The following is a 14308-nucleotide window of genomic DNA, read 5'->3' as shown; positions in this document are numbered from 1 at the left end:
TAAAAAGTATAAAAAAACTTAAATATAAATAATACTTTTCGTTTTAATTACTTTAGAGAGTAAAAAGCGTGCTATTAGCGGTACCCTACGAAGTTAAGAAGGAAGGACCGGCTATATTAAGGTTTAAAGGAAAATCGGGAGGCTAATTAAAACTTAAGGAAGGATCTAAGAAAAAAATATCGGAAAGAACGATAATAAAAAATTCTATAGTAGGATAATTCTAAGGATCTAAAAAAGTAAAAGCGATGCTAAATAACGAAGTAGTTTATACAGTTAACGTAATTTCCTCCTATTTAATACGCTTTAATTTTTTAATATTATTAAAGTTACGGAAAACGGCCGTAGCTATTCGCTTAAATTATATTCGTTTTTATAAACGTAAATAATTAATTTTCTAATCTAAAACCGCGCGCTAGAACTTAATTTTTATTATTTTAATTTCTAGTTAATTATATTAAAAAATAATTTTACGGAGCTATTAAACGAATAACTTACGAGTATCGTAGAGGAATTAATTATATTATATATAAAAAGCGTAATACTTAGAAACGAAAGAGGAAATTTTATAAAAAAAACTATATTTTTTATAAAAGAAATAAATACGTTTTATAATAAAGGTAAACCGTAAAATAATAGTAAGTAGCTCGTTACGATCCACTATTTTTAAATATAAAAGTTGAATACCGGGTCGCGCCTTATTTACGCGGTGAAATATAATAAAGTATAAGGAATAGAGAGAAGGAAAGAATTCCTAGATTATAATAAATATAGGAAAATAAGTTAGGCCGACGGGACTTCGGCCTAGGAGGGGGAGCGTTGTATTACGGCTTAATACTTAGTAGGGCGCGGGGCGTACTACGGACTAATGATACTTAGTGGGGCGAGGGGCGTACTACGGACTAATTAGAATAGGATTAATGGAATCGAGGATCGATCTAGGGGAGTTAATCCCAAAAGGGATAGTATCGATAGGATCGATGGTCGAGTCTATCGATCCAGGACAGTGCCAGGCTTGGCACTAGGTCTATATATACGGAAGAACTGGCTGGTGTAGATAGACAGTTCCGTAGTATGTAATTCAAGCTTATATTCACGGTATCTTGTGTTTACATTGAGACATCTTGTTGTGCACTATTTAGCTGCACCGAACCAATTGTCAGAAGTGGCCTTTAACCAGTATCCCTTTCAGAGGTTCTGTACAGGGGTTCGTCACAAAGCGCCGGAAAGCTAAAAAAATACGTATAAGGTTTAGAGGGTCACTTACTATATAAGAGGCACAGGATCTACTAGATTAGAAGGCCGTGGATAGGGAGGAAGTGCAAAAAACGTAGCCGGATAGTAGTAATGTAGGGGGAGATCGTGCGAGGGTTCGGTGCTGTAGTGTGTGCGGCAAGCCTGGCTATAACGCGCGCACTTGCCAGGAGGCTGGGGAATCATCTGATTCAGCCGTTTCTAATATAATTGTAGTTGCTTCCTAGTATTGTTGTAGTATAATTGGGGATAGTTTGTTACGGTGTGGTGGGAAGTGAATCACTCGCTTATATGGGTCACTCGCTTATAATATACGTTACTTCTATCGTGACTTTGTTGATGAGATTACATAATGCATGGTTGGGTGCAAGAAGCTTCTTGGCACAGTCATCTGACCTCGCGCCAGCAAGACACGCCCCACCATGGCGACGCGCTGCCTAAAGTCAACATTATTACCAATCCGTGCCAAACTTTCCAACACTGGCACGTTTCTCGCCGCCTACATCAAAACCGTTTCCTCCCAGAGCTTGCGCCTTTTGTGAGCTTTCTCCAGATTTTACCAATTGGAAAAATCTCACACGAAGAGCTGCACAGTTTCTGCCCACCCAAGCTAACAGGATGTACGTACTTCCTGGCAGTCAATTGGTCTCTGAACCGCGACTAATGACCATCACAGGATACCAAACACCCCCGCCGCGAACAAGGAGAACGTCGGTGCTCCCCGAAGCAAATTCCCCACACCACAATCACTCGACCGCCTCCGGACGCCGTTCAAATGCCCAGGGTCGGCCACTCGCACCGTTGCTACCGACCGCCCGGCTCGCAAGAAGCGGAGAATCGACTACAAAGGCACAGATGGAGACGTTGATCCGGATGCCGACAAGCCCTACACAAATGCCGACCGGCTAGCCCTGGCGAATCGCGACGCCAACAAGTTCCCAGTATTCCAGCCAAAAGACAAGACCACAGTGTTTCGCAAAGCCTTTTCGGTTCCTCTCCTGAACAAAGATAGCGCTGCCTACAACCCCAATCGCCCCCCACCAACACTTGGCTTAAGACAAGGAGCTGTATTTGTCGCAAAGCCTCTGCACGATCCAAGTGGCGAGTTCGCCATTGTCCTGTATGATCCAACAGTTGACGACAAGCCAAAGGATGCGCCTAAGCCAGAGGAAAAGGTCGAGGAGGAAAAGATCGTTGAGCCCTTAGAGCACAAGAGTCTCGCCGAGATCTTGGGGATCAAGAAGAAGGTTGTTGGAGAGCACCCAAGGGTACCGGTGGTCATCGATCCAAAGCTTGCCAAGATTCTCCGCCCACATCAGATTGAAGGTGTCAAGTTTATGTACAAGTGTGTGACGGGCATGGTGGATGAAAAGGCACATGGGTGTATCATGGCCGATGAAATGGGTCTTGGCAAAACGCTACAATGCATCACACTGCTGTGGACACTGCTCAAGCAGTCTCCTGATGCTGGCAAGACAACAATCCAGAAAGCTATTGTTGCCTGCCCAGCAAGTCTGGTGCGCAACTGGGCCAACGAGTTGGTCAAGTGGCTGGGTCCGGATGCTACGACGCCTTTCGCTATTGACGGCAAGGCTTCAAAAGAGGAACTGACCCGACAGCTTCGCCAGTGGGCCATTGCAACCGGACGAGCCGTCACGAGACCCATCATCATCGTCTCATATGAGACCCTCCGTCTGAACTGCGAAGAGCTCAGAAACACAGAGATCGGACTGATTCTCTGCGACGAAGGTCACCGTCTGAAGAACAACGACAACAAGTTATTCACTGCCCTGAACGGCCTCAATGTCAAGCGTCGCGTCATTCTCTCTGGTACACCCATTCAAAACGATTTGTCCGAGTACTTTTCACTCATCAGCTTCGCCAACCCGGATCTATTGGGTACACACCTCGAGTTCCGCAAACGCTTCGAGATTCCCATTCTCCGTGGCCGTGATTCCATGGCCTCTGAGGCTGAGAGGAAACGCGGTGATGAATGTCTTGCCGAGCTGGCCACCATCGTCAACAAGTTCGTCATTCGCCGTACCAACGATCTGCTGTCCAAGTACTTGCCCATCAAGTACGAACACGTCGTCTTCTGCAACCTGGCCCCCTTCCAGCTCGACCTCTACAACTACTTCCTCACCTCGCCAGACATCCAAGCCCTTCTCCGTGGCAAAGGCTCCCAGCCACTCAAGGCCATTGGTATTCTCAAGAACCTATGCAATCACCCAGATCTTCTCAAGCTCCCCGATGATCTGCCCGGCTCTGAACAACATTACCCCGATGACTATGTCCCCAGGGACTCTCGTGGCCGCGATCGCGACATCAAGCCATGGTACTCGGGCAAGATGCAAGTCCTCGACCGTATGCTGGCCCGCATCCGCGCCGACACAAACGACAAGATTGTCCTCATCAGCAATTACACCCAAACCCTCGACCTCTTCGAGAAGCTCTGCCGCAGCCGCGCCTACCCCTGCCTCCGTCTCGACGGTAAAATGCTGGTTAACAAGCGCCAGAAGCTCGTCGACAAGTTCAACGACCCCAACGGCGACGAATTCGTCTTCCTCCTTTCCAGCAAGGCAGGTGGCTGCGGTCTCAACCTCATCGGCGCCAATCGCCTCGTCCTCTTCGACCCCGATTGGAACCCTGCCGCTGACCAGCAAGCTCTCGCTCGTGTCTGGCGTGATGGCCAGAAGAAGGATTGTTTCGTCTACCGGTTCATTGCCACGGGAACAATCGAGGAAAAGATCTTTCAGCGTCAGTCGCACAAGCAGAGTTTGAGTTCGTGTGTGGTGGACTCGGCGGAGGATGTGGAGAGGCATTTTAGCTTGGACAGCTTGAGGGAGCTGTTCCAGTATCGGCCTGATACGAAGAGCGATACGCATGATACGTTCAAGTGCAAGAGGTGCAAGCCAGATGGGAAGCAGTTTATCAAGGCGCCGGCCATGTTGTATGGTGATACGAGTACGTGGAATCATTTTGTGAATGAGGGGTTGAAGGGGATACAAGATTTGTTGCTGAGGCAGGAGATGGGGGAGAGGGAGGTGAGTGCGGTGTTTCAGTACATTTCTCATTAAATGGGGGTGGCAGGAGTTGTGATGGGTTATGGTGTGGAAACGGCCTTGCTGGAAGCGGGATGGAGTATTTTCCTATTGATGATGTTAACAGGGGAGGGACTGCGTTGCTAGTGTTGGTATTTTGGTGTTGGATGCATTGCTCGGCGAAGGAGTTAGAGAGGTCATTTATTAGCCACAGCGTATGTCGCATGACTTGGAGCCAAAAGACATGAGAGACGATAAGGGACAGTACTATATGCTTTCCATTTTGCAACACAAATAAACTTTGTTAACCTCAACAACTACATCCCCCATGTTTCTTTATATACGTATACATCTCCCACATCTACAACTCATCAACCACATGCCCCTTTGTCTCCTCCTCAAACCTCCTACTCTTAGTATTCGCCCCCTTCACCTTCTTCTCCTTCCCCTCCCTGTTCCTCCTCGCCAACTCAGCAATCTCTTCATCATACTCTGTCCACTCGGGCACCTGCCTCCTAGCCCTCTCCAGCTTCGGCTCCTTCGTCTGCGGGTTATTACACAAATCAATCGTCCTCGCGTCGCCCAGCGTCTCATCGCTGCACCAAGTCTCGCACCAAAGCCACTCCTGCGGCAGGCTAAAGATCGGAATCTGGAACTGCATGTGATTAGGCAGATCCTGATCCAGATTCGCCAGCGAGTTGGGGTCAGCGCTCAAAGAGTGGTACTGCTGCCTCAGCCTATCCCCCGCAGCAATCTCCCTAAACTTCTTGAGATCCACGACGTAAAGAGCCGAGATATGATACGGCAGTCCCCTCAGATAATTGGCCCAGTACCCCGTCTTCCAGAAACGGAACCCCTCCATCTCGGTGCGGGAGTCGCACATGGGCGTGAAGCCGTAGGGTTTACCCTCGAGGTCGAGTTGGACAAGGTCGTACAGATCGGTGCGGACGATCTGATCCGCGTCGACAAAAATGACTTTATCCAACGACAACGGAAACAAAACGTCAAGAAACAAGATTTTATACCCCCAAATCTCGCGCTGCTTCTCCTTTTGCTGACGTAGCCAGTGAGGCCATTTGTACGTCACCATCTCGTACTTGAACCCGTACTGTTCCGCAAGCACGGGAATAAAGTCCTTGAAGGAAGGCGAGAGGAATTGCTCAATGAACCAAAACTTGACAGTGTGATTCGTGTGCCGCATCACGCTGACCATCATGATGTTGAGCATACGCTCATACAAGTGGCCCGAGGCAACCGAAAAAATGTTGATCTCCGCGTGCTCGGTCTCGCTGAGGGACTTGGTTGCAGGCTTTGACTTGCCCAGGATGCCTTCGGCGAACTTGAGGCCTTTGTTGAGGTAGTCCATTGCTGATCCTGAGGGGGCGGGTTCGGGGTCGGTGGGCTCGAGAACGTCCTCGCCTTCCATGCCTGGGTTGCGGGTTAGACGGGGGTAGAGGGTTGTGCCTTGGAAGTCCATGAGGGTGACCTCGGCGTTTTCGTCGCCGGGAGCGAGGGCCCAGCCTTGGGCTCCTACGCTGACCATGGTGAAGATGTCTGAGGAGCGGCCTTCCTTGAGCTTGAGGTTGTACACGCCGGGGTTGGCTTTGAACTGGAAGAAGCCGAGGTTAGCCATGATGATGGTGTCGGCGATGTGGGGGTTGCTTTCGGTTCCGAGGACGAGTTGGGCGCCCTTGGGGGGTGCGCCGCTGGGCATCTCGCGGGAGTGGCCTTCGATGAGAATGTTTTCGAGTTCGTAGATAGCTTCGACATGCTCGGTGCCACGCTTGGCTTTGATATCCTTAATACGAAGGTTGTCCAAGTCGTCAACCGAGACCTTGGAGGTAACGAGCCAAGCAGGAGGAACATCCATGCCGGCAACAAACAAGGTATCCTGAGGAACACCAGCAAAGTTGGCTGACAGGGACGCAACCTTTCCATCCTGGTCGAAGGTGGGAGCAGAGTTGAGAACATAACGGTAGAATCTCTTGATGGGCAGCTCTTGAACATTCTCGGTGGGGTTGAGGAACACCCGAAGATGCACGCCCTCCAACTCGGAAAGAACCTTGAGGATAGCAGCCCACTTTTGTCCACCCTCGCTAGCGGGATTGATGATGGCAGTGAAGAAAATGGTGGCCTTGGAAGCGTCACCAACCTCGAATGACGTGTATTCCTTCTTGAATTCGCTGAACTGACTGATTCTCACAGATGGCGCAGAGTCAAAGATGCCCTGTGGGAGATCAGAAATACCCGAGAGAGCAGTGACTGAGGTCAACTTGGCGGCATCCAAAGGACCAGAAATCTTATCACCGAGGCCAAGATCCTCGATCGCCTTGTGAACAGGAACGATGCGCTGGGCACGCTCCGTCTCAAGGAAGGTCTCCAAGTCTTCAGGTTTGAAGTCCTCGGCAGAGGGGATAGGGCCTACAAGGCGGCCGTTGAGGATAAGAGCGCTGTTGCCTGCCTTGAGGTTGACGCTAGACAAGAAGCTGGCCAGAGCAGCATCGAGTTCACGATCAGCCTCTGCTGACACATTATCAAGGACGGTTTCAAGATCCAACAGGGTGTTGACAGTCGCTAGACTGTCCTCCTGCTTCTTGATATGAAGAGTGAGGGCAGATGCCGACTGGCTGGTATCCTTGGGGTTATGGACGATATCAATCCTGACGCCCGGGCTATCCTTGCGGAACTTGAGGGCAAAGTACGCCAGCTTTTGACCATCGGGGGTACTCAAGTCAGTGATGACCGTCAGCGCAGCCCAGTCTTCCTTGGTTGAGTCCTTGTCTGCCTCAACAACAGGCATCTTGTCAAAGAGGTAGGCATTCTCGGTGTAGACCTTGTTGAAGTTGAGAATGGTGATATCACGGGCATCCTCAGGGTAAATAAAAGTGTTGCGGCGAGCGATGGCCTTTTCAGCGAACTGGGCCTCGATGTTTGTCTCATCTCCAATCTGACCAAAGTACACACCCTGCTGAATCTCCTGCAGCTCGGCGCCCAGCTTTTGGTTCATGGCTCTAAGCCAGTTCTCTTCTCTCGGAATGGGGAAGCCGTTAAAGAAAACAGGAGGGACTTCAGTGTCAGCGCGGAGTCTTTCAACCCAATGCTTGGCAAGATGGATTTGTTTTTCATGGTGCTCCGAGGTGAAGATGTCCTTGAAAGCCAAGACTGTAGCGTCTTCCTTCGGCTTGCGGTCCTTGATAGCCTGCTTAAAGACTCCCTCATCGGCCTTGGACGTCTTCTTTGACTCGAGAGAGTTCTCCAGGTAAGCAACGGTAGCAGAGAGACCATAGGTATCAAGCAGGTAGTAGACCACCTTGGCTTGGTCAATGGCTTCTCCGGTGGGGGTGAGGGGGACAAAACCAAACCGGACGGGAATCAGTCGCTTCATGAACACGAGGAGCTGCTCAACAATGACGGTGACGTCCTCAGGCTTTGTCAAGTCGACCGGGGCAACCAAGTTGAACATGTTCTTTCGCACTTGAGGTAGTCCACCGAAGCTCTGAAGAATGGTCCAAATGCTTGGCGAGAACTCCTGGTATCTTTTGTCCTTTTCGATGTTGTTAAGCCAGACGATAACCTCACCATCCTCGATCTTGTCCCGCCAGTCGAACCTGCGAGGTTCATCATCTGCCGATTTGGCCTGGGCAATTTCGCTATGACCAAGCAGAGACACGGCTTGTTCTCCGGTCAAGCCAAGATCCAAAACGCCGTGAATTAGCTTGCGCTCACGGGTCAGAAGATCGACCAGTCCAAATGGCTGAATCTGACGATCAATCAGTTGAACACCGTTCATCCACAAGACGTTGACACCCTCAGGGGCCAAGACCTGGCGGTTGAGACGATGCTCCTCCTCAAACTCCTCGGAAACGTTATGTGCGCCAAGCGAGGTCGAGTATTTGGGGAAATCTTGGGTGAGCTTGAGGAGCGTTTCGAAAGGCGAGTCACTTTTCATGATAAAAGAAGCAGCCTTCATGGCGAGAGGAGTAAGCTCAGACTTCTCCAATGGCTTGATATCAGTAATCTCTTCCTCGTCATCCAGGACCACATCGGAAGCTCCAATGGGTTTTTGCGCCTCGTCTTGGGCCTTCGCGGCGCCTGTGTCTCTGTCGTCGATGACAATGTAATCAGTTCTCTTGAGGGTGAGGGCAACTCCGTAGCCGTTAACGGAGAGAGTCTCCTCTGGGTGCGCAGCGCTTCTCTTGTACCTGATGCGGTATGAACCCTCTCCCTTTTGCGCGATCTCTTTGGCTGTCTCGTGGAATTTGCCAAAACTTGATGAAGTGATATCGGCATACAGAATAATGTCCTTGGCACCGGCGCCGAATTTGTGATCAAATGGCAACGTCCTTTCCTGACTGCTCTGCTTCACATCGGCGTGCGCCTTGTCCAAAGAAGGAGTGCAGTATTGCTTCCCATCAAGAAGATACCACTGAACGCAGCCAACCTGATCTTCGGCCAGCGATGGTTCCACGGCTGTCGAATAGTATTGGTAATGCGCCTCAATTCGAGGGGCGGCAGTTCTCATGGACAAGGCCAGCTTGAAGGTCGAGAGAGCTTCCGCATCCATGTGTCCATCATCCTGGAGTACTTCCACGAACTTCTCGTACAGCGTCTTGTCCGTCGTGGCCTCCACAAAGTCGCCCTTTGCGACACGATCGAGGAGGGCAAAGTAAGCTGTCGCATTGTCGGAAGCTGCCGTTTCTCTGGTTCGTGTTAGCTCTTCCTTTGCCTCTTGGGTTTTACCAATTCGTATGGACAACGTACAGCAGTTCAACCAGATATGGAGGGGCAGGGAAGGCCGCCTTCAGCGCAACATTCACCGACGGGGATGCCCCGACATGGGCTGGGGACAAGCATGTTGCGAGGATGGCAGCAAGACCTAATGGTAGTTGTGAAAGTCGAAGCATATCGACAGTTGGCCTGTGGGCGCGCTGTTTCTATGTGCCGAAGATATGGTTGCCCAAAGGTCTGGATTTCGTGGTACTGGAGATTGCGTCAAGTCTGGAAGTATCCGCCAGCGGACATGCGCCTCGGCTTAAATGCCACGCTGGCGTCAGGAGCAGGTGAACAATTCGTTGGGTTAACCCAAAGTGAAAGGAAAAATAGTAGAATTGGATAAGAAGCTTGTCCCTATACAGCAAGTAGGAGACGATGTCAAGACCTTGTCTCTTATGCCTACACTTCGTCGCTATCACCACTTCATATGGTGGGCCAACCGCTGTAAGTGCTGAAGCTCTCAGCTGTCAATTCTGGACACATCACCAATGGGGAGCTTAACCAATCCGGACTAGCTCCCGCTAGAGCTAAGGGGGCAAAGCCACGCTAACGTTAGAAAAAGGTTGGCACTTTAGTAGCATGTGGCTGGTGCTCTCTACCAAAAAAGCCAGGGTGGGCCCGGAAAATTGAATGTGCGTTTTGTGCCTGAGGCTGCAGCCAGCTCCCCCCCTTGTGCAGCAGTGGAACCCACAATTGAATGAGATGCCACGGGTCTCCTATGATTTGATGGGGACGGCGTGGACATCTGGACAACAACAGCAGCGGCCCCAGTTCCTCGGACACACCACCACCATCTCCCTCAAGATACACGACACGCCGCCATTACTTACCCCAGGCGCTGCTCACTATCTAATCTCTCTTTTGCTACGAGCGGGCATCGGCATTTTTATTAATCGTCGATACTCCCTCATTACGAAGCTACGAACCCCTTCGATACCGCCCCCCCTCCCCCATTTGATGCCAGGTGCCTGGGCCTAGGTATCCTCCACCAGCCAAGATGCAGTCCGCTTCGGGCATGCTCACAAAGGTATACCTTCACCACATCTGGCTGCATTGGTGTTGGTGTTGACACTTTTTCTAGTTCGAGTCCAAGTCGTCGCGCGCAAAGGGAATCGCATTCCATCCCAAACGGTTCGCAGCTCCAGAGCTTCCCCGCCATTTCACGGCCACGCTGACACTGACCCTACCAGACCATGGATCCTCGTCTCGCTTCACTCCTCGACCATTCAGCTTTGGGACTACCGTATGGGCACACTGATTGACCGATTCGAAGAGCACGATGGCCCCGTCCGCGGTGTCGACTTCCACAAGACGCAGGTGAGGAATGGCTGGGATTCGGTTAGTAGATAAGGTGGACAGCTTGCTGATTCTGCGGTAGCCCCTGTTCGTCTCGGGTGGTGACGACTACAAGATCAAGGTCTGGTCTTACCAGACCAGGAGGTGTCTGTTCACCCTGAACGGTCACTTGGACTACATTCGAACCGTCTTCTTCCACAACGAGCTCCCTTGGATTGTCAGCGCCTCTGACGATCAGACGATTCGGATATGGAACTGGCAGAACCGCTCCCTGCGTATGTGTGCTTGGAACTACAGGGTGGGCTTGGAATTCTTGCTGACGGAGAAGGACAGTTTGCACCATGACGGGCCACAACCACTATGTCATGTGTGCCCAATTCCACCCCAAGGATGCCGACCTCGTCGTGTCCGCCTCGCTCGATCAGACTGTTCGTGTTTGGGATAGTAGGTGAACTTTGGGTCTAGACACTGCCTGGCAGGTACTGACAATGCTGCCTAGTCTCCGGCTTGCGCAAGAAACACTCCGCCCCTGCGTCCATCTACGAAAGTCAAATGAACCAGGCCAACCAACAACAAGCCGATATGTTTGGAAACACCGATGCCGTCGTCAAGTTCGTTCTCGAGGGTCACGATAGAGGCGTTAACTGGGTCTCGTTCCACCCTACCATGCCCCTGATAGTGTCGGCGGGCGACGATCGTCTCATCAAGTTGTGGCGCATGAGCGAAACCAAGGCGTGGGAGGTCGATACTTGCCGCGGGCATTTCCAGAACGCCAGTGGGTGCTTGTTCCACCCTCACCAGGACCTCATTCTTTCGGCCGGCGAGGATAAGACGATTCGTGTTTGGGATCTGAACAAGCGTACGGCGGTACACACGTTCAAGAGAGAAAACGACAGATTCTGGGTCATCGCCGCGCATCCCGAGATCAACCTTTTCGCTGCTGGACACGATAATGGTGTAATGGTGTTCAAGTTGGAGCGCGAGAGACCCGCGTCGGCTGTTTACCAAAACCAGCTCTTCTATATCACCAAGGAGAAGCATGTCAAGTCATACGACCTGCAAAAGAACGTCGAGTCCCCAACTCTGCTGTCTCTCAAGAAGCTGGGCAGCCCCTGGGTTCCCCCAAGGACGCTGTCTTACAACCCTGCTGAGCGTTCGGTTCTTGTCACATCCCCAGCGGACGGCGGCTCTTATGAGCTCATCAACCTTCCCCGTGATGGTACCGGCGCCATTGAGCCAACCGAGTCCAAGCGGGGCTTTGGTAACTCGGCCATCTTTGTTGCCCGCAACCGCTTTGCCGTCCTGAACACCGCTGCCCAAACCATCGATATCAAGGACCTTCAGAACAACGTTACCCGGTCCTTCAAGCCCCCTCTTGGCACTAGCGACATCTACTTCGGCGGCACGGGTAACCTTCTCATCATCACCCCCACGGCAGTACACCTTTACGATGTTCAGCAGAAGAAGACCACTGCCGAGCTCGCCGTAAATGGTGTCAAGTACGTCGTCTGGTCCAACGATGGCCTCTATGCCGCTCTCCTCAGCAAGCACAATGTCACCATTGTGACCAAGACCCTTGAGCAGGTCAGCACGCTCCACGAAACGATCCGCATCAAGAGCGCCACCTGGGACGACGCCGGCGTCTTGTTGTATTCCACCCTTAACCACGTGAAGTACACGCTGTTGAACGGCGACAATGGTATCGTCCGCACTCTTGATCAGACTGTCTATCTTGTGAGGGTCAAGGGCCGTAACGTCTACTGCTTGGATCGTGCTGCGAAGCCCAGAATCCTCCAGATTGACCCTACCGAGTACCGCTTCAAGCTTGCCCTTGTCAAGAGAAACTACGAGGAGATGCTGCACATCATTCAGAACTCCAGCTTGGTCGGCCAATCCATTATTTCGTACCTGCAAAAGAAGGGCTACCCAGAGATTGCCCTTCAGTTCGTGCAAGACCCCACCACCCGCTTCGAGCTTGCGATTGAGTGCGGAAACCTTGAGGTGGCTGTTGAGATGGCCAAGCAGCTGGACAGGCCAAAATTGTGGACGAGATTGAGCGCCGAGGCCCTTGCTCACGGGAACCACTCCATTGTTGAGATGTGCTATCAGAAGCTCAAGCAGTTCGACAAGCTCTCCTTCCTATATCTCACAACCGGTGACGAGGCCAAGCTGACTAGGATGGCCAAGATTGCTGAGCACCGCGGAGACTTTGGCTCTAGATTCCAAAACGCCCTCTATCTTGGTGAGGTTGAGGACAGAATCCAGATGTTCAAGGAGATCGATCTCTATCCTCTGGCCTACGCTACAGCCAAGGCCCACGGTCTGGAGGAGGAGTGCCAGTCGATCTTGGAGGCTGCCGGTCTCACAGAAGACGAGCTCAACCTCCCCACCTTTGGCGAGCCTCTCACGCCTCCCAAGCCCGTTGTTCCTACATACAAGGCCAACTGGCCAACAAAGGCCACATCGCAATCCTTCTTCGAGAAGGCGCTGCTTGGCCAGATGGAGGGTCTTTCATTAGAAGACGAGTCAGCGGCGGTCAATGGTGTTGACGCCGAAGTTCAGGAGGATGGTGCTAAGCGCGACCTCCTTGGAGACGCCGATGAGGAGGAGGAGGATGCTGGCGGATGGGACATGGGTGATGACGTTGTGCCAGAGATTGAGGAGGGCCTGACCGATGTCAACATCGCTGAGGCTGGTGGTGCTGGCAGCAGCGAGGCTGATCTCTGGGCTCGCAACTCACCTTTGGCTGTTGACCATGCTGCCGGTGGCTCGTTTGAGTCTGCGATGCAACTGCTCAACCGTCAGGTTGGTGCCGTCAACTTTGCTCCTCTCAAGTCCCGGTTCTTGGAAGTATACCAGGCTTCCAAGACATATCTCCCTGCGTCGGCCGGCCTTCCCCCATTGGTCAACTATGTTCGCCGCACGGTAGAGGAGGCTGATCTTAGAAAGGTACTTCCCGTCATCCCCAGGGATCTGGAGTACCTTGCCGAGCATGATCTTCACCGCGGTTACAAGTGCATGAAGACCAACAAGCTGGAAGAGGGTGTGACTATCTTCAAGAACATCCTGCACTCGCTGCTTGTCAACGCGGTTGGCTCGGAGGACGAGGTTGCGGAGGCCAAGAAGGTCATTACTGCTGCTGCCGAGTACACCCTCGCCATGTCGATTGAGCTTGAGCGCAGGTCTCTTGGCACACCAGAGGCCATCCTGGCCAACCCCGAGCTCCTGAAGCGGAACTTGGAGCTTGCCGCTTACTTTACCATTCCCAAGATTGAGGTGGCTCATCGCCAGTTGGCTCTGTCTAATGCCATGACTCAGTCGATGCGCAGCAAGAACTACAGCAGCGCGTTGAGCTTTGCTAACAGGATAATCTCCAACGGTGATGCTGGCGGCGCTTTGGCCAAGCTTTTGGAAGCTGTAAGTTCTCCTATCTCTAACATGTGATAACTAGGTGCTAACATGACACAAATAGGCCCGGAGAAACAAGGCCACCTGCGAGCGCAACCCTCACGACGCGGTGGAGATTGAGTTTGATCAATTTGCCGAGTTTGAGATTTGCGCGGCGAGCTACACGCCCATCTACAGCGGCACCTCGTATGAGGAGTGCGCGTTTGACGGGTCCAAGTACCACACCAAGTACAAGGGCACCGTCTGCAAGGTGTGCGAGGTGTGCGAGGTTGGCAAGCACGGCAGCGGTTTGAAGCTTTTTGCTTGATCAAAATGGGTTAGTTTGGTTGGTTGGTTGGTTGCGGTAGCGGGCGGGAGTCTTGATATATAATCGTGTTGTTGTTGTTGTTGTTGTTGTTGTTGTTGTTGTTGTTAGGTCTTTTCGTTTGTCAAAAACGGGGGAGCGGAAAAGCAAAGGGGGGGAAGGAAGGAAGGGGGTTGGTTGGGGATTTTTCTTCTCACATTAGAAAGTGTGTGTGGTTGGTAGCAAAGGGTGAATG

General features: G+C 51.7%; 3 protein-coding genes across 3 annotated transcripts; 2 read left to right on the top strand and 1 right to left on the bottom strand.

Annotated features, from left to right (window-relative positions):
* Positions 1–1869: 1869 nt before the first annotated feature.
* PODANS_5_6320 (uncharacterized protein) lies at positions 1870–4328 on the top strand (the record flags this gene model as incomplete). The annotated part of the gene is made up of 2 exons (XM_001929772.1): positions 1870–1871; positions 1928–4328. Coding segments are annotated over 2 exons (2403 nt in total).
* Positions 4329–4653: 325 nt separating this feature from the next.
* PODANS_5_6310 (uncharacterized protein) lies at positions 4654–9196 on the bottom strand (the record flags this gene model as incomplete). Its single annotated transcript, XM_001929771.1, has 2 exons — positions 4654–8992; positions 9054–9196. The coding sequence occupies 2 exons, from the start codon at positions 9194–9196 to the stop codon at positions 4654–4656; spliced, it is 4482 nt and encodes a 1493-aa protein (XP_001929806.1).
* Positions 9197–10062: 866 nt separating this feature from the next.
* Positions 10063–14076, top strand: PODANS_5_6300 (uncharacterized protein; the record flags this gene model as incomplete). Its single annotated transcript, XM_001929770.1, has 7 exons — positions 10063–10092; positions 10147–10196; positions 10256–10382; positions 10444–10636; positions 10695–10805; positions 10861–13778; positions 13834–14076. 7 exons carry the CDS (start codon positions 10063–10065, stop codon positions 14074–14076), a joined length of 3672 nt encoding a protein of 1223 aa, XP_001929805.1.
* Positions 14077–14308: the final 232 nt, after the last annotated feature.

The sequence above is a fragment of the Podospora anserina genome, chromosome 5 (genome assembly GCF_000226545.1).
Source record: "Podospora anserina S mat+ genomic DNA chromosome 5, supercontig 6".
Lineage (NCBI taxonomy): Eukaryota > Fungi > Ascomycota > Sordariomycetes > Sordariales > Podosporaceae > Podospora > Podospora anserina.
Note: the sequence above shows the minus strand (reverse complement) of the source record. Positions and strands in the feature narration are given on the sequence as shown.